The sequence below is a fragment of the Rissa tridactyla genome, chromosome 2 (assembly GCF_028500815.1).
Source record: "Rissa tridactyla isolate bRisTri1 chromosome 2, bRisTri1.patW.cur.20221130, whole genome shotgun sequence".
Taxonomy (NCBI): domain Eukaryota; kingdom Metazoa; phylum Chordata; class Aves; order Charadriiformes; family Laridae; genus Rissa; species Rissa tridactyla.
In genome coordinates, this window is record NC_071467.1 from 34438960 (window position 1) to 34463920 (window position 24961).

The following is a 24961-nucleotide window of genomic DNA, read 5'->3' on the forward strand; positions in this document are numbered from 1 at the left end:
CCCAGAGAGGTGGTGGAGGCCCCAGCCCTGGAGACATTCAAAGTCAGGCTTGATGAGGCTCTGAGCAACCTGATCTAGTTAAAGATGTCCCTGCTTACTGCAGGGGGGTTGGACTAGGTGACCTTTAAAGATCCCTTCCAACCCAACACATTCTATGATTCTGTGATTCTAACTTGCAGAGCTCATCCAGGAGAAGCGGTCAGGACATGTGCACACGTAGTGCAGGTGATGCAACTGTTCAGCTGTGCCACCTGCAACAAGACACGATGATAAAAGGGGATTGGTGACAGGAAGCACTGCCACAGGCTACATGAAAGGTCGTGTTTAACTCCCATGGTACTACTGCCCATTGATAAGAAATAACATTTAGAGGAATTGTCTTGGCACAATGATGCAGAATGTGCCCAGGCGTCCCTGCACAGCAGCCCAGTGAAGAGCCAACAAGCTGTCTGTGGGGACCTGAGGGCATGCTAAGCTGCTGGGGTACTCTTCATTAACTGCTCTAAAAAACTGCAAATGAATCAGCTGTTTCAACTTGACCTGATGTTTGCATTGTACAGGTGACATACTGGACCATAAACCAAACTATATTGAGCAAAGCTCTTTGATCTTATACCTCCACTGTAGAGGTTCTCATCATCTCTAGTGGAACTGACAGTGTAATCATATTTTTCTGGGTCTTCTTTCCTCCTCCTTTGACTAAATACCCTTGAAAGACTGTAGGACACCTTATTCTATACTCTATTAATTTTTTTTACTAACCAATCACTATCTCCTTTAACTTCTTAAGGTAATTTCGCTCCCAGAGACACATCTCCCTGCACAATCTTTGTTACTACATTTCCTTGAAGACATTCAGGATTCTAAGATTGAAACAGCAACTGCTCTCTGTTTAGTCAACCTACTAACAAACCGGCAGAGGACATTATGTGGGAGGCCAAACCTCATAAAACCACTGAGCCTAATCAGATACAGGAGGTTCTCAACTGTTCAACTCGCTACAATAAGATTCAAAAAGACCTGCCAGTGCTATTCAGATCCAAGTCAAAAAAATTTTAAAAGTGTGGATTTCTAGGCTTTCTTCTCTAATCTCAGGCCACAGTGTCTAAGCTTTAGATGAAACTACCCCTTGATCAAACTGGCTAAAGGAAAATCTTCAACACTTGCTGCTGTTCAGTCAGTGGAGCATACCTTATCATATTAGACATCAGTGACATTCACCCTTTCTGGAGGAAAAAATGGTGGCAGGCCCAAAATCATTGGGTAATTAAGAGCTCTGTGCTGGTGCAAGACCATACCACCACGATGTGACCTGGAGCAGCTGTCACATCAGGCATTGTTAGTGAGGAGGTGACAACCCTCTCAGCCCCACCAGTAAATCTAGTGTTGATGTGGCAACTTGACTGACACTTGACTCAAATGAACTACCAGATAATGTCAGTGGTAATCATAGCTCCACCACAACATTAAGGAATAGAGATCATTATCACAAAAAGATTTTTTAGGCATAAAATTCATGCTCCCCCATCTTGATGAGATTTTACCCATCCTGTTTAGACCCCATTCAGATATGTTGATATTCAAAGAGAATTATTTTCCTCTTTCCATCTTGTGACAAAAAATGGAAGTTCTCTTTCACTGTGTAAGTCTTTGTATTTCATTTCTGTCTTTAAATTTCCTAGCCTTTAATAGAAATATTTATCATTTTTATTAGAACCCAGGCATGCATTTTAATTTTTATGGAAGAAATTTTTGAAAATATATTTCCTGCAGTTCAGCGCCTTTACTCCTTTCTGTAATCAAATTTAGATTTTGACTTTATTTACGAGTAGACTTTCCAATTAATGAAAATATTGGGATTTGCTGCAGAACAATAAGGATCCAGAAGGACGCAGTGATTGATGCCAGCCTTGATGACAACTATGTTCTCTTTCTTTTTATATTACAAAAATTACAGAAGAGAGGGAAACACAATTGCACTGTTAACACAATTACTTTAAATTTGGGGATAAATATTTTTTTTCATATCTTGATTTTTCTTAGGGAGAATGAAAGGAAAGAAGAAAGCTAATGGCTGTACATCAGGGACAATATGAAAAATGTAGACATTTGCAAACCAATACGGAAGATTTATGAAAGACTTACTGTAAGATGTGGTGCTAAACACTGGCTTACTATATACTTTAGCATAAGTAACACAAATATTGGAGGTGCACAACTAGAAATAGTCTGTTGGAAAGACATAAAATATCTAGTCAGTCACAGATTGACAGACATCCTTGAGGTGAAACAGAACTGCCAAATATAGAAATATTAACCAAGAGCTATAATGGATTTTCTTATATTCTGAGAATGTTAAATTTTCTGTCACAGAATGTTCCTGGAACTCAGTAAATACCTTCACTCACATTCAGAATTCCTTAGTTGGAAGGAATTTGGTACAGTGACTAGAACTCAAAGTTAATACATCCATGTCTCTCTGTAAAATATACACTCCTGATTCACCTATTGGAGCTGTTTGTAAAGCTGATTTATGAAAATCCTTAAAGAATTGTCTGTCAGCATGACGCAGAATTGAAGATGTAGGGCTTTTACATGTTTTCTCCATTGTAGGCTGAAAAAATCCTCTTCCCTTCCCCAAAATCATAAACTTCCTTTACCCAAGTCAGCATTTAGAAGTAACAGACAGAGAAATCCTTCATCTAGAGTAATCAGCCACAGACACAGTATCTTCAGAGGGACCTGAAGTTCTCCAGCATTCAGAAGTGGAGCCTCTTCTTCCTCCCATGGCAGCTTTACCCTGCAGCTCCGCGCTCCAGAGCAGAGCATGTGTGAGCAAATGCTAACAGCCCAATTCATTGTGTTATTCCCACCACCCAATCAAAAAAACAAACAACCCACCCCTATTCAAAATCTACTCAAAGGAGGCATACAAATGAACATACTTTCCAAGGTCAAAGAGATACTGGTTATCTAAAAATATATATATATATCTTAAAGAGTCTTTCTAAAGTTTTAAAAGTTTTTATCTACAAAACACATAACTGCTTAGTTGCAATTAAATTAGCCTAAACAACAATGCACTAGAGCAATGAAAGCGAGTGATTTGTTAAGCTATCCCTGTCCAGAAAATAAAAAAGGCTGCTGAACATATGCTTCATTTTAAACACAGATGGAATTAAGCAAGTGCTTCAGTTCTTTTGTGAGTCAGAACTAAAAACTGAAAACCATAGCTATGTAATTCTTTACCATTTTACAGTAGAATCAACTAAAATGTTGCCATCATATTCTTTCATATGATTTCAATATCCTGCTTGAGCAGGTGGGTTGGATAAGATGACCTCCAGAGGTCCCTTCCATCCTCAGCCATTCTGTGATGCTGTGAATACCATAGAGATGAAAGCATGTTTCAGTTTTATACTTATTCATAAGCAATATAAAGCATTGTCATTGTTTATGTAAACAGTAAAAAAATTACCAAAAGGCAAATGTGTCATTTGGATCATTCATTTTTCTTTATTGAGCTTTGATGAAAAACAGTCCATTTGAAATATTTCCAGCAACTATTTCAATTCCATATGCTCAACACAAAAACCTGGTATCAGAGTTCAAACATATAAAGTTACATCTCATTATAATTTAATATTTAACAAAGCTAATCATTTCTGATTTTTCATAATTAAGTTTACAAAAATAATGTTACATTTATAAAATAAATCAGCTTTTCCCAATAAATTACAGTGGTGTTCTTATTCAAAAATGTAATATATCGTACAAAATAGATAACAACTTTTTGTCAGATAAAATACTAAAGTATATTTTTCATCCAGTACATTTTTGGCAGTGTGTGAAAACATTTTATTGTACACTTGATATCTAAAGTACAGTGTGAAAACTAAGCCCATTAAGCTATTATGCACATCACTTACATAAGGCAAGGGTGGCCAACTTGGGGACTACTTTTTATTTCCAGTTAAATGTTTTTAGTCAGACCAATATTGCCATGTTTATGCAACTGACTTATTCAATATTATCCAGTAAATTCATGCAGATCCAACTTGAGTCCAACATTCTTTCTGTGACAAGTATACGAAAGTGACCCACATCAATCAACTTTTGGGCTGCTCAGTATCTCTTATGCATGCATTACTTTTGTGTTTCCCCACAAAGAGTTGGTGGCCAACTTGTAAAAATAGCACCAACTGGATTCCCCTGAAGTTAATGGCAAAATGTCGGTACTTTATTCTGTCATAAAACCTTATACTAAAAGGGACTTGTAAAAAGAGCAATGCATTGACAAAAAAATAAACAGTAACCAGCAAAAAGAAAAACACTCTAAAAAGCAAAAGGTAAACATTAAGAGCTACTGTAAGCAGACTTTACAAAAGCAACTACTTTAAAATAACATAAAGAAACACAGCATCTACCTGGTGGTAAGTGTATTCTCATTGAAGCTCTTTGAATGTTCAGGTCAGCTCAGCATTTACGGTGTTGCATTTCCTGCCTGCAAAGAATGTATCTGAAGAATCCTATCAGTTTGTTTGGGCAACTTTTATAAGCCAGAGATTTAACTACACCATATTTGGATGCTGTGATTAATGCAGGTGTCTGGTTCAGGATGATCAATGTCTCACCTCGCAGAATTTCTCACTCCACTATGTTTTCTCTTTGCAGTAGTTCAGCAAACTGCAGTATTTTACTCTCTCTTTTTTTCTCTGTTTCTCTCTTATATAAATTCTGGGAAAGAAGCCTACTTTAAAGTACCGAAGGAAAATAATTGCTGTCTGGAATAAATAAAATGTGCAAAGTGGTGATTTTCTTATGACGTCACTGTTGTATGAACAACACATCACTTCATATATCGTAATAGATTATTTTCACAAATTGTAACTGAGTGAGTATATGCCCAAGTCAGTATGTGTCACAAGGTCCCCTTTGTGAAAATCCACACAGGGTCCAAATCCAGATGGGTTATTATAAACTCCAGACACAAAACTTAGTCAATGTTGGATTCCCCCAGAATGGAACGGGAGGAAGAGGAGAAGGGGGCTCATCACAATAAACCAATTCATCCCAAGCTTCTGAAACCCCTTTAAAATCCAGAGAATGAGTATTTGGTGTGCTGGCTGTCTTCTGGCTTGGAATATCATGGCTCAGACCAGGAACATCTGGAGCTGAAGTCAGGTATGTTTGCCGCTTCAGTCATCAAGCCATATCTCTTCAGACACAGAGCTACTAAATAAGTACAACTTCTCTGTAGGTGAAGTTCAGAGCGATTGCTGAAACATGCATTCACCAGCCAGTTAGGCAACTAGTAAATCAAACAGTACAAAGTCTATACTTCAGCCCTGAGGTCAAGTGGCATGGTCTGGCCATACTCTTAGTTATACTCTCTCTGGCCCTAAAGAGAGGAGGCTATATCCAAAGCACTGCTGAAAAGTGTCCCTAGACTGGACTAATTCCCTAAGTGTGCCCAGAAATTGTTCGGGAGGAGTACTAGTTAGTCCTGACCAAAAAGCATACCCGTCCTTGTTCTAACTATTTAGCAACATAAATGCTAGCATCCATGCCTTGGCACTGTCCAATTGACTGATATAGACATTACTGTGTAGACAGATTTTAAAAAGTCTTCAAATATATTTGCCCATGGCAGGCCCTCTGATTCATACAATGAGGTAAGTAGGGAGGATTCAACTCTTTTGTTGAAATTTTACTTGAAAGAGATGGTTCTTTCAAATCAAGATTTTTTTTTTTTAAATGCATTGGGTATTTCTGTCCATTTAGTATTCTCTCCTTTTTATTTAATGCTTGTGCTTTGCTTGGTAGCCTACTGTTTTACTACTAATGGAATCTTGGCTTTTGTCTGATTAACCCGCATTTTCATGTCTAGAATTCACAGCTAAACAAGCACTAACCAGTACCGTCACAATGAAAAAATTATATACACATCTAAACCAATAATATTAAGACAACAACTAAAACAGGAAATAAAAAATGAATCTGTGCAGTTAAAAGATCTAAAAATAATATCAACCCCTATACATATTTGTCAGGCTGCAGTGTCCACAGTTACAGTTGTACACAGCAGTCAGAACAGTGAGCGTTACTTTCCAAATCATGAGGTGTTTCAAGAAACACCCACAGTAGTGGCTGCTGAGGAAATAATTTCCTTTATCATCCTGAGATTTTAAATGTGCAAGTGTCCTACCAATTTATCTAGTGCATAAAAAGAAGGGAAGGAAGGGAGGAAGGGAGGAAGGGAGGGAAAGACAGAGACAGAAACTTTATCACAATGGTTTTTGTTTCAAAATAGATTGCTGTGCGATGACTGAAGCCTGATTTGTAGACATTTTGTATTCTTGCCCAGAGCCTTGAGGAGGGGAAGGCAATGGAGTTTCTGGGGTTGCTGAAAAAGAATATAGAAAGAATTACGTATTTTTACATTCTGGCCTACTCTGCATACACATATACATACTACTGCGCTGAAAGGAAGTTCTGTTACATTTGGCATGCTAAGGAAATAGGGTATTTTAATTACCGGAAATTTTAGTTTATTAAAAATTGTGCATATGAAAACAATGGTATATCAGAATGGTGCTGAATTTTTAAAATTAGATTAAATTCAGGTCAAAGTCTCTTACTTAACACTGTTTATACACATACATTTTTAATGCACAATTATTTTAATTTAAGAATGCTGATGAAATAACTCTATGAGCACTGACAGGCCACCATTCTAATTAATATTCTTAAATGTAACAGTGAAATGTTATGACAGAAAGCTAACTCGCAATTACTTACAAATCTGTTCTGCATGTACAGGAGCAGACATGGAACCTATGAGGATAGTTTGGCCAGTTAATGGATCTTGGGCTAAGTGAGGATGTACGGGATGATGCAGATGACTGGCATCATTGGAAGTACCTGCAGAAATAACATGAGCGTATATCAATTCAAAAAAGCATGTTGTTGCCAGCGACTTATACTTCAATAATTACATTTCCGCAGAGCAAATATTTTGATTGGCAATTGCCTCTGGGTATTCATTAAGCAATTTAACCAGACTTCAACCATATTAAGCACTGTGTTTATTTTTAGTGTTTTGACTGCATTAACAGTGGATTTCATGAAATATTTGTAAGGATTCTTCCATCTGTAGTATGATAAATTCAAGATAATACCACATGGTAAATTTAACAAGTTGTTAGCTTACCTCCCAGTAACATTTCCTGAAGCAAACTGTCAATTTTAACAATTCCAAATAGTTTAACCAATTGTATTTGCTCAATCATTTGCCAAGTGATGCTCTGGAGTGTAGGCAGTAGAAGCAGAAGTTCTCCAAATCTTCCTCGGGAGTCATACTGACGGTCATTAATATAATCCTCTAAACTGATTTGGACTTGGAACCGCATGTTCTTAATCTTCATTGGATTACTCAGGCCTTTTGCATCTTAAGAAATGACAAAAATTTAAAGTCAAGGCAGATTATGATTTGGGAGGAGCATCTTACTTTTTTTCATTTTATTGTTTTCCATCCAGCTAGATAACATGAGCAGATGCTACAACAACAAAAATTACTTTCAATATAATGATGTGTAAAATAATTTTGAGAGATATTTTCAAAAAGGTACCTGGATCAAAAAACACAATCGCTTTCAAGCAAGCGTACTCATTGTCGTCTATTTGAATTTCCTGGAAGGGTCGAACTAATTCATCTAGAATCCGATTTGCCACTCGGCTGATCTCTACTTCAGTACTGTTGCGATGGATTATGTAATTGTTGCCTTAGAGAGAAAGAATACCAACATGTGGATGGATATAAAGACTTTGATGTAACATAGTAAATGAAAACCATTTTCAAAAGGACAATTCATTTTGCTTAATCAAATTAATATTTTTTTAAATAATAACTCTCTTTCATTTCATACAAAACTGTTCCTTGCAAACAGAGTGTATGTGCAACATATAGCTGTCACTCAGTAAATAATCTGTGCATGTAAATATGCCAACATGTACAGTTACTTATTAGTCCACAAGACTCAGGTCCATATTTGAATGCACACGTATGGAGCAAGCAGGCCTTTATCTTTACGTAACAGATAAATGTAATAGTAAACTGATCTTAAAATTTCACTTCCCCCATTAAAATAATATATCCCAAGCTGAATGACCAGAATTTGCCAATGGACAAAGAATCCTTCTTCCAGAGGAGACACTAGGAATGTTTGTTTTTCCAACAGATGCCTCTGTTACTCCTAATAAAATTTAGAAGCATCATAAATTTTTCAGTAAAGAAATAATTCTCCCATCTCTTTTAATTTTAAATTTACATTTTGGAGCAGTCTCCATCATGGCATCTTAATGTACATTCTGTCCAGAAATCATCTGATATAAGTGGTGAGAACACTGGGAAAGCCACAGAGTTTCCAGAAGCCACCAAGCAGTTTTTGAAAGAAAAGCTGATGATTATATCACAAGAGATCCATGACAAAATGACTCATAAGCTTTATAGGTATCTACCTCCAAGTATCAGAAATAAACCTTGGAGCCTCAAATTGTTTCTTCTTTTGCTATATATGCTGATGTTGGTGATACTGTCTATAATTTTTTGCTTACTATTTTATCCTTATTTTCCTTATTACCTACTGATCCCAATAAAACTGCCAATATTTCCTTTTTATTTCCGTTAATTTTGTCAGTAAAACTGTATCTAGAGAAAGAACTAGTCATCTGTATAGTTTTTAACTTGAAAGGATTCCTGGTGCGAGTCATATCTCCAGAACAAGCCCTTCTCGTCCTTTTAATATGTGTAAAAATAGATTCAAGCTGATTTAGAGCTATAAAAAAGGCAGGACCAAAGAGGAAGAAGAAATAGTAGAAAACCTCCCTGTACCACACCACCAGTGAAGAAACTAGTTTGAGTCCATACGCCTCGTAGTCTTCCCTCACATCAAAAATCCTGTCCAAGCAGACCTACGCCCTTTCTCACAAAACAGCCCAAGTGCTGCACACGTTAAATGAGATCATTTTTGCCAGGGTGCACTTCAGACTGGCAGGGTGCTGTGTCAAACAATGCTAACAAATGTCTCATCACATCACCATACACACCGGCATGCATCTCATCGTATTACTGTGCCTCTCTTGTATGAACGAAAGGAAGACATGTTTCCACCATGATTCCAACAACGTCCCCCTCCCAAACAGCTATGTCCTCTTTGTATAACCAAGTGAAGGAGCCATTTCAAGTGACCAAGAATATGCTTATGCAGGCATGAGCCCTTCCTGTGCCATGGATGCACCCATCTCCCACACGGCTATCCAATTTCCTAGCCTGCAGGGTCTTCTCTATGTCTGAAGGGCTCTTGAGAAAGCTCCAGATAAATGGTTTTCATGAAGACTGAAATTAGTACATAGAATCATAGAATTGTCTAGTTTGGAAGGGACCTTTCAGATCATCGAGCCCAACCATCAACCTAACACTGACAAAAACCTGGGCCACAGGTTGGCTGCTCCTCTATTAAGCAAAGGGTTTTTGTTTGGTTGGTTCGTTGGTTGGTTGGGGTTTTTTCTGTTGTTGTTGTTTTGTTGTTTTTTTTTACGGGACAACGGTGCAGAAAGGATGATAACGTAAGGAGACAATTTGCCAGGAACTCCCTTAAGTTGTGGTTTCTGGTATCCAATAAACCTTTAGCCATGTAAACTCCCAGGAAACTGTCCACCTGCTTTTGCTGGAACAAAACTGTCCACCTGCTTTTGCTGGCACGTGACAATATGTCATTAATAGCTATTTAGCATTCACAGAATGCATTGCTTTGATTGTGCCAGAACAGTCGTCCCACTTAAGTGATTACATGGTTGCTAATGTACTATAATATCATCATTATTAATTAAAACAAAACCAATATTTACCTAAAAGTAAAATATCCTTATACGCCATGGACCGTTTCGCTGCTCCAAGCAACAAGTGTTCCCCAGCGTGTGCTCTTAGCAGGGCAACCTCAAGAAAAAAAACAGCAGACTTATTAGAAGATAAAGCAGTAAGTTCCAATAAGGGCAAAAGAAATGAGGATGCATATTACCATGAGTGTATTCAGCTATAGGTACGTGTTTAAGACTGTTAAGATTCTAACGTAAAATGTACAGTGAGTGTAAAAACCTTAACACTGTACTAACAGCACACTGTAATTAAATTGTATTGTCATCCTCTGTCTCTTCTAGCATTTGGTCTAGATTTTAAATATCACCTCTGCAAAATACTTCTCCATAAATACAATCCTTGCATTTATTTCCTTGTGCCTATTCCCTTAATAAAGGTTTCTCTGGAATTTTAAGTTGACACTAAAGATTCCAGTGGGCTGGAATGAACCGCTACAGTAAATGCAGCCCTACCAGTGTCTCATTTTTCTCACCTTGAACCAAAAATTTATGTGGCACTTAAAAGAGCTGTTTCCCCAAATATGCTAAAATATCCACTACTGTCAACAAAGAAGAAACCTGATTCATACCAGGAAAGGCACTTAAAAATGTGATCATTAGTTTACTCTTTGTCACATATTTACTTTCCTTTGTTTTTAATGTCAGCTTGAAACTCCAGTGCTGGCCTCTACTTCCTCAAGGAACTCCTGTCTTGGCAAGTAATTCTTTTCTTATGAATCCAAAACAATACTTTATGAGTGATGTAAAAGTACACAGCACCTAGGAATACTTAAGGCGCTAAGACCTTTCAGGTTCTCAGTAGTGTTAACTTATCTGCTCTGGCCTGCTCTATGGTTTGCAAATCAGGCTGATTCCCAGATCAGGAATCGTTTGTTCATAACAAGATGGTTTATTTTATAACTAAATGAACAATGCCCCTTAGAAAGAGGCTATCACAAATGCAAAAGTGGCATTTGTTTTAACTCCCAATACCTTTGTCGCTACTCTTCTAAGATACTTATAGTTCCGGAATATATCCCAACATGGACTCTTCAAGTATTGCAGGGGTGTTTTCAGCCTATCTTTGTAAGCTGATTTTGTTTGTTTATTTATTTCTTTATTTATTTATAATACAGACAGGAACTTTTTAATTAGGTCTGATCTCTTTTTTCCTTCATGCCACCTTAACAATAAAAACAGCAATGTATTTTTTGTTTTTGTTGCCCTTGTGTAACCATTGCACTTAAAATTCTCCTTCTTTCACATGAACGGATTTTTAACTCATTCCAGTATGTTGAGTTTGTGCACACATATAATATTCTGTGGGTCTGCAAAGACATCATTATGCTCCTGTTTTGGGGGGTTCTCCTTGGCTTGAAACATCTCCATGTTCCTGAGGAAGATTATAATAGGGAATGAGCTCAGTTTGAGTCTCAAACCCAAGGATGATCTAACTCTCCTTGCAGGATTTTGTTAAAAACCGAGAGACTGAAGAGCCAAAAAGGAGGAATTACACAATTCAACTTCATGGAGTCATTTTCAAGCTGCATCAGATTTTGGCGGTCTGGAATCAAGAGATCCTGAGCCATGAATTAACCTCCCGCCCAGGAGGACAGTGAGAGAACTGCTTACCCCAATGGGGAGACACTGGTTCCGAGTGTGCCAGCACCACTTTGAAACCCAGTGATGAGTTAGGATATATTACAGATGTGATGATAGATCAGACCTCTGTCATAAAAATCCTTAAGAAGTTTCAAGGTTTGATGCTTTTTTCCCCCCACACTTACTATATACAAAATCATTTTAGTACATTGTATTATATGAAACATTATTTGCTATGGATTGATATCAGTATGTTTGGCATTTGTTTGAGGTTCTAATGGCTGTTATTTTTTGCAGGTAGAGAAGAGCTGCTTCAAATTAAACAACATGCTGTCTTAAACCATATTATAATGAAAGGTGAACATGAAATAAATACTTTGCAAGGTCAGAAAAAAGCATGGCTTTTTTTTACAAGATATTTTTAATTTTTTCATGCAGCTTGGTACCTCCGCTTCCAAAAGAATACAGAAAGCACAAAACACTGAAATATATACTAGTTTCCCTCTTCTTTTTGTTAACGTGCTAGAGTCTTATCAATTTTTTTGTGGTGGTGTGATTTCAAAACTTAAAAAAAATTTAAGATGGTGGGGCTATCACCTAGCTCTGTTTGATCAGACAATACATGAGTGTTTAATCCTAACATTTAAATATCACAGAAATAAAAGGACAATAATTAAAGTTCTCTCTTTGGTCTCCTCTTATACCTGGTCATCCAGTGGTAATTCACAGAATCCTGGAATATATTTAGCCCATTCCACCAGGACCAAAAGTTGTTGCTTCATAGATTCACAGACATCACTAATGCCAGCAATTTTCTTAACATTTATGTCAGTGCTAGCACCGGGACTGGAGATTGAGATCTGGCCATAGTGAGAGAAAAAAATAACAATGTTAAATTTCATATGATTGCATTTTCACTGGTTAACAGCATATTTATGAAAAAAATGGCAGCAGTAATCATGCATACTCTTGAGACATTCCTTGACCATATGGACCGTTAGTCTGCACATAAATTATAAAATTTTATTTCTCATTATTACCAGTGTGTATTACACTATGTTAAAATTACACTATTCATATCATGATGCAATATCTTCTCATTCCAAAATACTATTTTAAAATATACCAGAGCCCTTATTATTTGGGGGGGGGGGGTGGGGATGGTGGGTGATAGTTTATTCTTTTAAAATGATTGACATTCACTTCATTTCAGAGAAAAAAAGAGCTCACAGGGGCATGCAGTAACATTAAGAGCAAAGAAAGAGAGACATAAAGGGGTAGCATGTTCTTCTAGTGAAAAGATAAGTATCATTAACTTTAGAAGGTAAAACAGGGGGGTTTTAGTGCCTGGAGGAGAATGGTTTGTAATGATGAAGCAGCAGTATAGGCAGAGGCCTGAGACGTTTCAGAGCAAATGTAAAGGATATGAGTGTGCATTAGACCACCTGCAGTGAACAGTGTTCTGTGAAATAAGAAGAGAGCAATATCTTTCTGGGCCTGAAGCTGGGGCACTTTCACATAATCACTGAGCCAAATCCTGAAATTCTTAATGACTTTTCAAGGAAAAGGAACAAAACCAGGCTTGCTCTTAAGCCAGGCAGGAAAGACAACTTAAGATAAAACCAAGCCTGAGAACAGAAGGTCAGTTTATAACTGCTATCATACAAGAAAAAAAGAAGAAAAAGGAAAAGGAAAAGAAAAAGGAAAAGGAAAAGAAAAAGGAAAAGAAAAAGGAAAAGAAAAAGGAAAAGAAAAAGAAAAAGAAAAAGAAAAAGAAAAAGAAAAAGAAAAAGAAAAAGAAAAAGAAAAAGAAAAAGAAAAAGAAAAAAAGAAAAAGAAAAAGAAATAAGGGAGAGGGGAAGGGGAAGGAAAAGGAAAAAAGGAAAAGGAAAAGGATAAGGAAAAGGAAAAAAGGAAAAGATCCCATCACAACAACAATAAAACCCCACCACTGTACAAGGCCTATAAAACTGACTTTCACCTTACAGTCAACATACTCAGGATATTCTGTAATTTGATTATCCTCCTCTCCCCCAAAAAAACCCAATTGTTTGATCTTCTAAAACTGCGTACCTACAAATTTCCTACAAAGGATGGTGGATGCTATTTAGGCTGACTCCCACCAGATCCCTTTCATTCCCAGATGCATGTTAAATCCCCCAGTGGGGTCTGTGGTGAAATCCCATTATCCTTGGGTGGTGAAAAGGAGTTGCACTTCTGAACTAAAGCTCAGTGCTTCCTACGTAATTCAGTAGTCTAAAACACTGAAAACAGCCTAGATATTAATGGCAGTTAACCAGCTGAACGTTAGTTCTCAGGGAAATACAGCAGCTAGGCAGGTGAAGAAATCCTCAGACATATAATCAAAGGCTATCACATAGAGAAAGGGTTAGAGGTATTGTCTCTCTGTAGACATAGCATTTGTGAAATCCCTGCTGTAATCATGAGTCCATTTCTGGCACCTGTTCTACAAAAACAAAGTTGAAAACACTGAATATCATTCAGGTGAGAGCTACCAGAATGACTCGGTCTAGAAAACCTTCGGTACAAAAAGAGAGTAAAGAAATTCAATTCAGTATATTTCATTTTGTTCAGAAGAGTAAGAGGAGTCTTGATCATGATTCAAAAGTACCTACACAAAGAAGAGAGTTCTGACAGCAGAAGGCACTCCGATCTACCAGAAAAAGATACCACCATGCACCAACTAGAAGTTAATTCTTCAGACAGATTGTTTAACCATTAGACTTACTGACTCAGGAACTTAATAGATTGTCCTTCCTTTAATATCTTCTAAATAAAGCTATGCATCTTTATAAATTACTTCTTATAGGACAAACTATAGACTCCGTGCTGAAATTACTTGGTAATTCAGCTGGAGATTCATGGGATGACTCCCATGGATTTCATTATGAACTCCTAGGGTTGCATTGCTTCACAAAGATACGAAGTTGTGAACTTTCCTTTCTATTTCTCTATGGCTTTAACATGCCTCTCATTTCTGGGGTGCAGCACAGGAGTTGCTGATCCATAGAATCATAGACTAGCCTAGGTTGGAAGGGACCTCAAAAGATCATCTCATCCAACCTTTCATGGGAAAGGGAGCCTAGATGAGATTATCTAGCACCCTGCCCAATCATATCTTGAAAACCTCCAGTGATGGAGACTCCACCACGTCCCTGGGAGGGTTATTCCAGTGATTGATTGTTCTCACTGTAAAAAACTGCTTTCTTGTACTGAGTTGAAACCTCTCCCCATGTAACTAGTACCCATTGACATCGGACATGACTTGAACATTGAACATTGACTTCAGCATGACAATATAACACTAGATCCCTATTGTCCTGAGAACCATCAGAGACACATGCCTTTACTCTTACGAGAGTCCAGCATCCTAGAAGCCTCTCCTGGGTCTGTGGGAGAAAAATTGTACTTGTACAATTGCCCCCTCTAAGGGATCTTCAGGGAAAAAACAATGCATTTTCCCTATTTTAATATGAAAATTTTAAAAAGGATGGATGCCACCTCCTTCCTTATTTCATAGCTGAAGGACTTGGCCAATGATTTGTGATGCTGCCACCTCCTCCAAGTCTCTCCTCAGGACTGAACTCATCTTACAGACCCATTCAACTGAGGGAAAAACAAGGACCTTTAAGACTTTACTTTCCCATCACATTAAAGTGACATCTTGGTCTTTGACGCCAAGAATGTGTCTTCATATATGCTTGGCATAGTGAGAGCAATTCTCTCCTACTACAACAAACCAGTCACTAAATGTTGTATCTTCTCTTTTTTGGGGGGACTTCTGCCACAGCTTTCTCAGGTGGTGCTTCAACCAATCCTTCTTTTGTAACAGGGTGGGGTTCTTGGGCCTTTCTTCTTTTTATGATACGGAACAATTTCTTTGTCAGAAACTTCAGAATCAGCCTTGGACCTGTTCTGCTTTTTCTCTACATTTTTCCTTTTTCTCTATATTTTTCCTTTTTTGACCTTTCTTGGGTGAAAAGGCCTGGCTTTCCTCAGTCACTGATTCATTAGCATACCTTTCCACCTCACTGACGTTATCTTTGTTCTTCTTTGTGCCTTTTCTGTACTTTAGACTTCTTGCTGTCATCATGCATTACATCAGAGGCATCTCTTTCTTCAGAGTGGTGATGTCTAAGATTTGCCTGAACCCTGGACCAGGAGCATTGTGAAGCATCTGGTTGCTCTCTTTGCTTGTTTTCTGAAGAAACCCTCTCTTTAAACTCTGATGCTTCATGACACTGGGAACTTTCCTTTCTGTCTGATTTTTGCTCTTCTTTCCAGCGACCCAGCCGCTCTTCTTTAATGTGAGAGTGGCTCAGTGACCAGGATTCCTGTGGCTGCACAACCTGGCTCAGAAGTCTGTACTTTTTGTTTTTGTCATCTCCACTGTGGTAAGCATCAGTATCAGGAGAGTCGCTCCTGATAGTGTCACTCACAACGATGTTTGGGTGACCGATGAAGACTTGGACTGCTTTAATTTCTGTGATTCTTCTTGGATTTTCTTTCCTCATCTATATCTCCTGAACTTCTTTCTTCTTGGATGTCTTCTTTCTTATTCCTGTGGTCTTCCCTTCCTTTTTGTTTGTCATCCCAGTCTCTCTGGTGGTCTCTTTCTTTATCCCTGTCTCAACCTCTCTCCCTTTCTCGTTCCCACTTTTGATCTCTTTTGTGCTGGTTGGACTGGATGATCTTAAAGGTCCTTTCCAAATTAAATGATTTTATGATTCTATGATACCAAATAACAAGTAGAATAATTTTGTGTATACTCCAGGTGATGTTTTAGGCCATGAATCTACTGCCTGAAAAGAATTGTGTGGCAGGAAAGGCTGAGGATGTGATTCTGTTTAAGACAGTTCTTATTCCTGAATTGCATATAACAGTTGGAAATGATTAAGGGAGTACCACAAAAAAAAGCACAATAAGCAAGTTCAAAGAATTACTAAGGAGGTAAAAATAGGTATATTTTTTATACTGTATAGGTATGAAAGGTAGGAAGGTCCATTATGTTCATCTAGTCTGCCCAGACATGCAATATGTACCAAAGACTATCACCCAGTAATTCCTGCATCAATTCTTTACAGACAGTTCCACCCTAAGAGAGATGCTGATAAAGGATGAGATTACAAAACATTTGGGGATGTATAAATCAGTCAGCATGAAATCATAAAGGTGGCAGTTAAATTCTAAGTAAGTTAGTAAGAGGTGCAAGAATGCAGAATCAATGACCATGATTTATCTGAGGTGCAGAAAAGGACTGGAGACTGTTCCATTCAGCAATTGATTGGATAGGGGAAAAAAAAAGAAAAAAAGAAAATGAAGTTCAGATGAGACAAAGAAAATTTAAAAGCAAGATGTGAATAGACTGTAGCTGGAACACTTCTGTTTGCCTTATTTATAATGTCTAAGGATATTAAAAATGGGATTTTCAAAAGAATGTAAGGAAATGAGTGTCCACACCCCTTTGAATGTAATGGCTTTGGACAATTTTTTCCCTAATGTTTCATGGGAAAGCCAGCCTCAAGGATAGAGAGATGCCACCATCTGTCTGAGACAGCAACTGATTTAAAAGCAGTAAGAATCATAAAGCTTTATTAAGAAAGGCGCCTAGGACATATTGTCCTGGACAAAGCAGGATTTTTTTTATTGACTTTGCTTTAAGAATGTATTCTATTACTGATTGTTTCACTGGGAAGAGGAAGCTGTGCATTTTGGAAGTAGAAAAAAGTAATCTCAATAATTATATTTAATTCAGTAAGAAACTGAGAAGTATTTAACTTCAGAAAAAATGGTCTTAGTCATCAAATAATTATGTGGTAGACCTCAGTACCTGACGGGAGAGTGTCTCAGCTTGTGACAATGTGCTAATAGACGGAATATTGCAGCCATCGTAAGTGGTTCTTCTTGTACTTATCCTGTCCCGTTCATTTTGTACAGCTGGAAAAGAATAATCATCTCATTTATGGACTTGTAGACATTGCCACACAGTACCATTTCAGAAGTTTATTAGATAACTATAAGAATCAAAAGCTATGACATTTGAAAAAGACCTTATGCTTTTTGCTCTAAGTAATGAGCAACGATGACGATACATTTATCTTCTTTATCGGTATACTGTTTGCCTGTAAAAACTACGTATAAGCAATTGTAAATAGATTCTGAATTATCAGCACTTTTGTGACTAGCTTTATTACAGTAAAATCTCCTCCTTCCTTTGAATTTGGACACATGCTGTCATTTTCTTATTTTAACCAATTTAATAAGTACGGCTTTATGACAATGGTAGAAATAGACACCTCCAGACTGCTGAACAGGTCAAGAGATACAGCACCACCGCTGACAAAATGTCTCAGTCAGAGGAAGCGTGAAAGCCCTACTACTGCTCTCCTGTGCCAAACCCTGAAACAGGAATGAATCATGAACTTAATCCACTAGTAAGATAATTTTGAAACTTAAATCTCATGCTCCTCCTCAGTGACGCTGCATTCCTAGCCAGTTTACAGAACATTAACTAAGTAAAAAAAAAAAAATGATTAAAAAGCACCAAAAAAGTTTCAGACTGGTAAATTTTGTTTCATGGGAACCAAAAAAAGGCAGTTGAACAGGCTTTGGATAAGGAATCCTTAATCAGCACATGCAAGGCTTATGAAGCAACAAGGTTTACTTTTGAATTGAAGGAAGAGGAAAAAATAAAACTATCAATCAGACTTTTCTAAAACCTAGATCATGTCCAAGGTTAGGCCAAGGAGAAAAGAAAAGAAAAAAAAAAAAAAAGAATTGTGCTGATCAAAATCTTTTTATTGCACAAGGAATCTCATCATCTTTTAAGAGCAGCTGCTTTATTTCCAAAGATATGTTTGCTATTTTGTGGGAAACAATCTGCATTACAGAATTTAGGACTAGTACCAAAGGCTTCAATAAAAAAAATAAAATATTCTATACACTGAATAGTTTTCAGGGTTTATCTGAACAATGCACAGAGTTTATTCCAGAGGTGTACTAACTTTTTGCCAAGGACACTCACTGATGGGCCTTTTATTAAGGTCACAGTAAGAAATGTGCAGTGATAAACACAAAGTGCTAAATGTTCATGTGGACAGGAAACAAAAAATATAACCTTTTTAAAAAGAACGGAGAAAAAAACATTCACTGAATCTCTGCAGCTTAAGTGCTACATAGAAAATTAAAATAAGGTCAGTGCTGATTAGTATTAGAAAAATAGTAAGCTATTCGGACAATCACTAGTGAAAGTCACTGGTGGAGCACTTTGAGAATCATAGGGAAATTCTTCAGTTTTCTCCTGTGTATGCATAATTTTTGATTATTAGAATGGATTGTCTGTTATCCTAAAGCCTTTTTGTCAGTTCAGGCTAAAACTGCCTTAAACAGAGGCTCTGTGAGGAAGGGGGAATATTTGCTCCGCGGGCTTGTATAGCTTTCACCAGCTGAAGCCTTTCTCACCTTCACCCTGAAGAAAATAAAGCGATTTGCTAGAAAAAAGCTAAGAAACTATCATATAGACTATGCTACATTTATGCTATGAGACATCCCCTGACAGTGTAGAGAGGTACAAAACAACACACAAGCAGTGAAATTTACAGTTCAGCATTTTGAATTACTTTAGCACTGGGAAGCCTTGAATAAACATGGCTAGGACGCTATGAAAAATTAAAGCTTTATAGCTAGTGGGACCAGAGGAGGCAGAGAGGTGTAAATTAGGTTAAAAGTTTTGTGCAGGATACATCTTCACTTCATAAACATGAGTCAGCAGCGTGCCTCATGGCAATGTCAGGTAGCCATGCACCGGGCTGCATTAGCATCTTGAGGGCAGTGATTATTTCTCTGTTTTGGGCTCCCCAGTACACGAAAGATGCTGGAAAACTGGGCAGTGTCCAGCGGAGGGCTATGGAGTCGTAACCCACAAGATGCACAAGGTGAAGCAGAGAGAGACGCCTTTGTTTATGTGGAAAACAGAGGACCAAGGCGGAGGTGGGGGTCTGATTTCTGTAGTTTACAGAAAATGGAGCCAGATTCTTCTCAGATGCACAGTGAAAGGACAAGAGACAATGGACACTACCCTAACTGCAGTAAGACACATTCCAATTTGATATATGGAAAAAACTCTCCCCCACGAGGGTGGTCAAGCACAGGCAGAAGTTGCTGAGAGAGGTTGTGGAATCGTCCCTCTCAGGGACTGTATAAATCTGGCTGGACAGGGTCCCAAGCAACCTGACTGAACCTAGACGTTAGCCTTGCTTTACATGGGGGCCTGGACTAGATGACTTCCAGATGTCTCTTCTGAGCTAGACTATTCTTTAATTCTAGGTTTTGAAAGTTTGTGAAGCTTTGGGTTTTGGCAAAACTTTTAAGGCTGCTGTGGACACACACCTTTTCTCCAAGTCACATTGCTAATATATATACAGTATGCTACTGATTTTAATGGCTCAAATTCCAAAAGGATAATCTGTATTCAAGGAGATCCACAAGAATTAGCAAACCCATTTCACACATACACAGTGTAACGCTGTTTAGAATATCCCCATCCAGCTGCAAGGAGAAAATCCATTTTACCTCATACTAAAACTTGATCACTAGCAAAACAATACTATAGTATAGATATATAAGAACATAAAGAAACAGCTTCCTTTTTCTTAGGAAAGCTATGTATAGACTAAAAATATAACAGCCTAGTTGCAGTACAGAACTGCACGCTCACATTGCAGACTGGCCTTCAGGCAGAAACACCGTGCTTCAAACAAAACAGGTAGCAAAGTTTGTGATGAACCATTTTTGAGTGCTTATTTAAACCAGATCAGGACATCTTTTGCCTCTACATCATAACTGCCAGTAAAGCAATAGCCCCAATAGCCTGCTACAAAAATCCTCTGATATTCCCACTGCCTTTCTTTCCCTACTGTTCTGCTCTTCTGGTCATCTGGTGCTTCCACTTTGACAGAAGGATCCCTGTGACACCCATGTTTCTCCATGTCTGTTGGTGAGATGCACAATTAACAATCCCATATTAAGCCCTACTGTTCTCACCACTTTTTCACTCAACTTCACACTCCTTCCTCTGGTTTAAATGCTTCAAACATTCAAATTTAAGGGAAGAACCAGTAAATTGGCACTGCCATAACTTCAGTAAGGGAGAAACAAAATCCCAGATAGAGATTTTATCACTCAAATTTGGTAAAAATTAAAAACTCGCACTGAACTTTTCCAGGATATGCCTCAACACTTAGAAACCAATGAATTTTGGTGCCAGGATTCATGGATTAAACAGTTGCAAATTTACTTTAAACTCATATATTTGCTAATGCTCAAGGTGTTAGAACTGTTTACCCACCTGAAAATTAGACAATGCATATTTCACCTCAATATGCAAGCATTTCTCTATCATGAAGGCTCTATAGCAGACTTTCCATTGAATTACTCTGCTGGAGTTTTTTAGAATGTTTATTACGTTTTAAAACTAATTCAGATTATTTCTCTCTGTATATAAAATAATAAATTACTCCATTACCTTCTTTTTTCATTCCTGCTCGAAAACACTTTTTTAAGCGACAATATCTGCATTGATTCCTCTTGTCCTTGTCAACAATACATTGCCGGTTGAATCTATCAGAGACAAGAAAAGGTAAATGTATAAAGCATTAAAAAAGCAGCACCCTGATTGCAAAGAAGAAAACCAACTAATCTGGCGTGTCAGAATAACGTCTGTAACAACAGACTTGCTTCTTCTGTTGTTTTGGTGGTTTTTTTTTTTAAATTTTTATTAATCGGTTTTGAGACGTTTCGTATGTGCTTAATTTGCAGGAATATATGTGCGTGTATAGATACATGTATGCACTCGAATGGGCAGGTGGGGAAAATTTTAGAGTTATGTGCATCATTTCCACCTCAGTTTACTCGTGAGATATGTCTGTAAATGGCTGCATTGAATAGTGGTGGATGGCGGAAAAAAAAAGAAGAAAAGCTACAAATAGAAAAAGGAAAGGACAATCAAGGGAAACGCCAAGGGTCACTGGCACGGAGGAGACCTCAGCTGTGAAATCAGTACCTTTGGCTGGCAAAGTTTACTCCTTCTGGGAAAGACCAATGAACAAGCTACAAGTTGTATCATTACAGATGACAATCTAAACAGGAAATGGGAAGAAAATTTTCTAACACCACAATGAAATAAAGACATGAGGAAACACACAGAGCATGAAGCTGCAAGAAGGCTTTCCCAAGCTCTCATGCATACCTACATGTGTACCTAAGGGGAACGTATATGAGGCATCTCCTCCTTTCTGCCTTTTTGTTGTGCATGTGTTTGTTAGATAAATAGGTCTATGTTTTGCAGAGCTCTTCTTAGAATCACTTATATCAGCTTTTGTCACACCAGTTTCGGAATATGTCTATGCTATATCACCGTGATATGTCTATAAGGTAAAGATTTCCTTATAAGAGTATTAAACAACCAATGAAGAGTGTAGCAAACATTTCCAGTAACAAGCATTTCTTAGAAAAAGTTTTCTCTGATTTGTCTAAATTCACAGAGGTGACATATATTCTGCAGACAGCTTAAAACTGACATTTTATGTACTCATGCATGCACAGGGCAATTCGCCAAACATGGTGCACAGACCTGCAGTATGATAATTTGGGCAGCTAGACATCCAGAAATTAGCAACTGCCATTCAGTCTGACGGGGCAAAACAGTCACTCAAAAGAGCAGTGCGTCACCCAAAGTGATGTACTTGTACACTCTATAAAACAAGACTCATTAATCTTAGACTTTCTATTCAAAAATGGCCTTCATAAGAAAAAAAAAATGAAAGGAATTCTTAGAAAACAGCTAAGAACTACAGTTTTCACATTGCCAGTGAAAATCTGAGGATTTTTCTTTTTTTTTTTTTTTTTTCCAGGAGATGACCTTTCTAATTCTAAATAAAAGAATGAAACAGCTCTTGAGTGTTGTAATGATATCAACAATATCAAAAGACATCTGGAATGCAGAATGTGTAGTGTCAAGTAGTCTTTAAAAGACATTTTTTCCAAACCATGAGAATATACCATGAATCACATGCTCATTAAAAGCGCTGATTAGAATTCCTTAAGAAAAAGCTGAAAACACCCCTACATAATTCTGAAAAGCCTGAAAAGGTGCGATAGCAATTTTTGCTTGGATTCATTAATTTAGCGCCTCTAGATTAACTTTTTAAATACCTGCATGTATAGACATGGTTTTTCCGTATACTGCGTCTAAAGAATCCCTTGCATCCATCACAGCTGGAAGCACCATAGTGTTTTCCAGTCGCTCGGTCTCCACATATTGCACAGACACTGCTGACCCCGTTGTCAGCAGCATTCATGTTGACAGCTTCTCCTGCACTGTCTGAGAAGAGGCAAAAACAACATACATAGTTACGGACAAGCCTTTCAACAACCACCCCACGAACAGTTTGCACTTAAATAGAGGCCTCTTCTGGCCTCTTCCCTTCTAATTGCCACTTACTATTTATGTAGCGTGGCATATCTAATTACATCTGGTTCTCACTCAGGTGAACACTTGCAAAGTTATAAAGAGGTCAGCAGAATTTATGAAGTTTGCAACACAAAATAATTTTACTCTGAACTCTTGCCGACTACAAGGGGTTAAAAATTCAAGTGTAACTCTGCATGTATAATTCCGTATACATTCTTGCTAACACGAAGAGCAACTTTGGCACAAAGCAGTGTTGCCTAGTAAGCTGGCAAAGATCTCATATATCAGTTCACGTAGGAGCTGGCAATAACTGGCAACTATCATACAAATACACAATTGCATACGTGACCAAAAAAAAAAAAACAAAACCCCACACAATTTTTGCATAATACTTAATGGAAAAATGCATGCTAAGAGGACTGTCTAAGTGTTATTTCCTTGAACTAGTTTTCCAAAGGAACATTGGTGCAGACTTTACTTGCACAAGAGAATATTAGCTACGTGATTAACAATTAGTCACTGAATATTGTAAGCCATACGGAAGGAATTCACCTGAAATCAAAACAGACATATTTATTCTTCTTTGAGTCACAATGCTTAACAGATGCGTTCAAAGAAATAATTGCAAAATATCTTTTTCTGTTATGCTTCTGGTTTTATGAAAGGAAAGCTGTTTGCAGTATGCCCTAAACATTCACAGTTCAGGCAGGGAGAGGAAAGAGTGCCACGTTAATTAGTTATTCAAACATGCATTCAAACGTCAAGTACATGAGTTCATGAAGAGCAGACAGGTCAAAAAGTAAAACTGTTGATATTGATACATATTGTTATTCATTCAGATCCAACTGGAATGCATTACACAAATACACTATAAAATTTTCATTCTGTCCTGAAGAGCTTACAAATTAAACAGAGTTCTTTAGACAAATGGAGAAGAAGTAACATTTTTTTTTCAGTTTTACAGACACATAATTGATAGGAATTATATTAAAAAACTATTCATAAAAATGAAATTTTAGAGGTAAGAATCCAGTTCTGTAAAGATTTTATTTTAAAAATAGGTTTGTCATGATTGGAAAATTATTTTTAGAAATGGGTTACAGAATTACTTTAGCTAGAAAAATATAAAACCTTTCTTTTGGAGTTTTGTAATTTTGCACCATAATAATACAGCAGAATAATTAAAAATACAATATTTAAATTTAGTAATGAAATAATTCATAGCAATGTAAGTTGTGTATATACAGAAGGATATACTTGTTTTCCTTAGTATTCCTTGTCTGGGAAATAGACCTGATTTTGCAAAATTCCTTGATTTCAACAGAACTGCATAATCTGCCTGAATGTGGCTTGTTAAACTTCTCTGAGTGTTTCTGATTAATTTAGACAGCTAGGAAAGACACACAGAAGAGGCAGCTTTCAGTTCCAGACTAGCACTGTGGCTACAAGACAATGCTTTTATAAATTCTATAAGAAAAGACTCAGGCTAAACCCAAAGCAAGCTCTAAACAGAAAAGGGCTACACCTAATAATTATCAAACTAATCACTTACAGTGAATAGTTTAATTAGCTCTATCACCAGCATGTAACGCAACACAGCATAACCTCCTTAATCTGCTTTCCCATTTTATGTAACATTAACAGATCTGAAAGGGTGTTATTCAGCAAAAAAACAAATGACCAATGAAATCATTCATATTAGAACAAAAAGCAGAGAAATCATCTAAAAGTTGCATAATCATTGTTGATAGCTTCCAAATCACTTAGGGCATAAAAGTTTGTTTTTTCTTCCTAAACCAACAATCAAATCTACCTTTCTGTTTACTAAGCTTGCTGTAATGTAACATCAGAAATTCAGATAAAACTTCAAGCTCAGCAAAAGAAAGCAACTTAGGCTGTATATGGCAGGAATATGCGGAAATGCATGTGCTAAGTATTTTTCCTGAAAATCAT

The 24961-nt window shown here is 37.3% G+C and overlaps 1 protein-coding gene across 6 annotated transcripts in view; it reads right to left on the bottom strand.

The window, feature by feature from the left end:
* Positions 1-3501: 3501 nt before the first annotated feature.
* HNF4G (hepatocyte nuclear factor 4 gamma) overlaps positions 3502-24961 on the bottom strand; it is a 64405-nt gene continuing 42945 nt past the window's right edge. For all 6 annotated transcript variants that reach the window (XM_054192334.1, XM_054192332.1, XM_054192335.1 and 3 more), the window contains 9 exons: positions 22750-22918; positions 21062-21156; positions 17369-17475; positions 12222-12377; positions 9910-9997; positions 7632-7784; positions 7214-7450; positions 6802-6924; positions 3502-6406 (listed from right to left, as the gene is read on the bottom strand). In XM_054192334.1, the coding sequence (XP_054048309.1) occupies positions 6288-6406; positions 6802-6924; positions 7214-7450; positions 7632-7784; positions 9910-9997; positions 12222-12377; positions 17369-17475; positions 21062-21156; positions 22750-22895 (1224 nt within the window). In that variant the 5' untranslated portion in view covers positions 22896-22918 and the 3' untranslated portion in view covers positions 3502-6287. The remainder of the gene's footprint in view (positions 6407-6801; positions 6925-7213; positions 7451-7631; positions 7785-9909; positions 9998-12221; positions 12378-17368; positions 17476-21061; positions 21157-22749; positions 22919-24961) is intronic.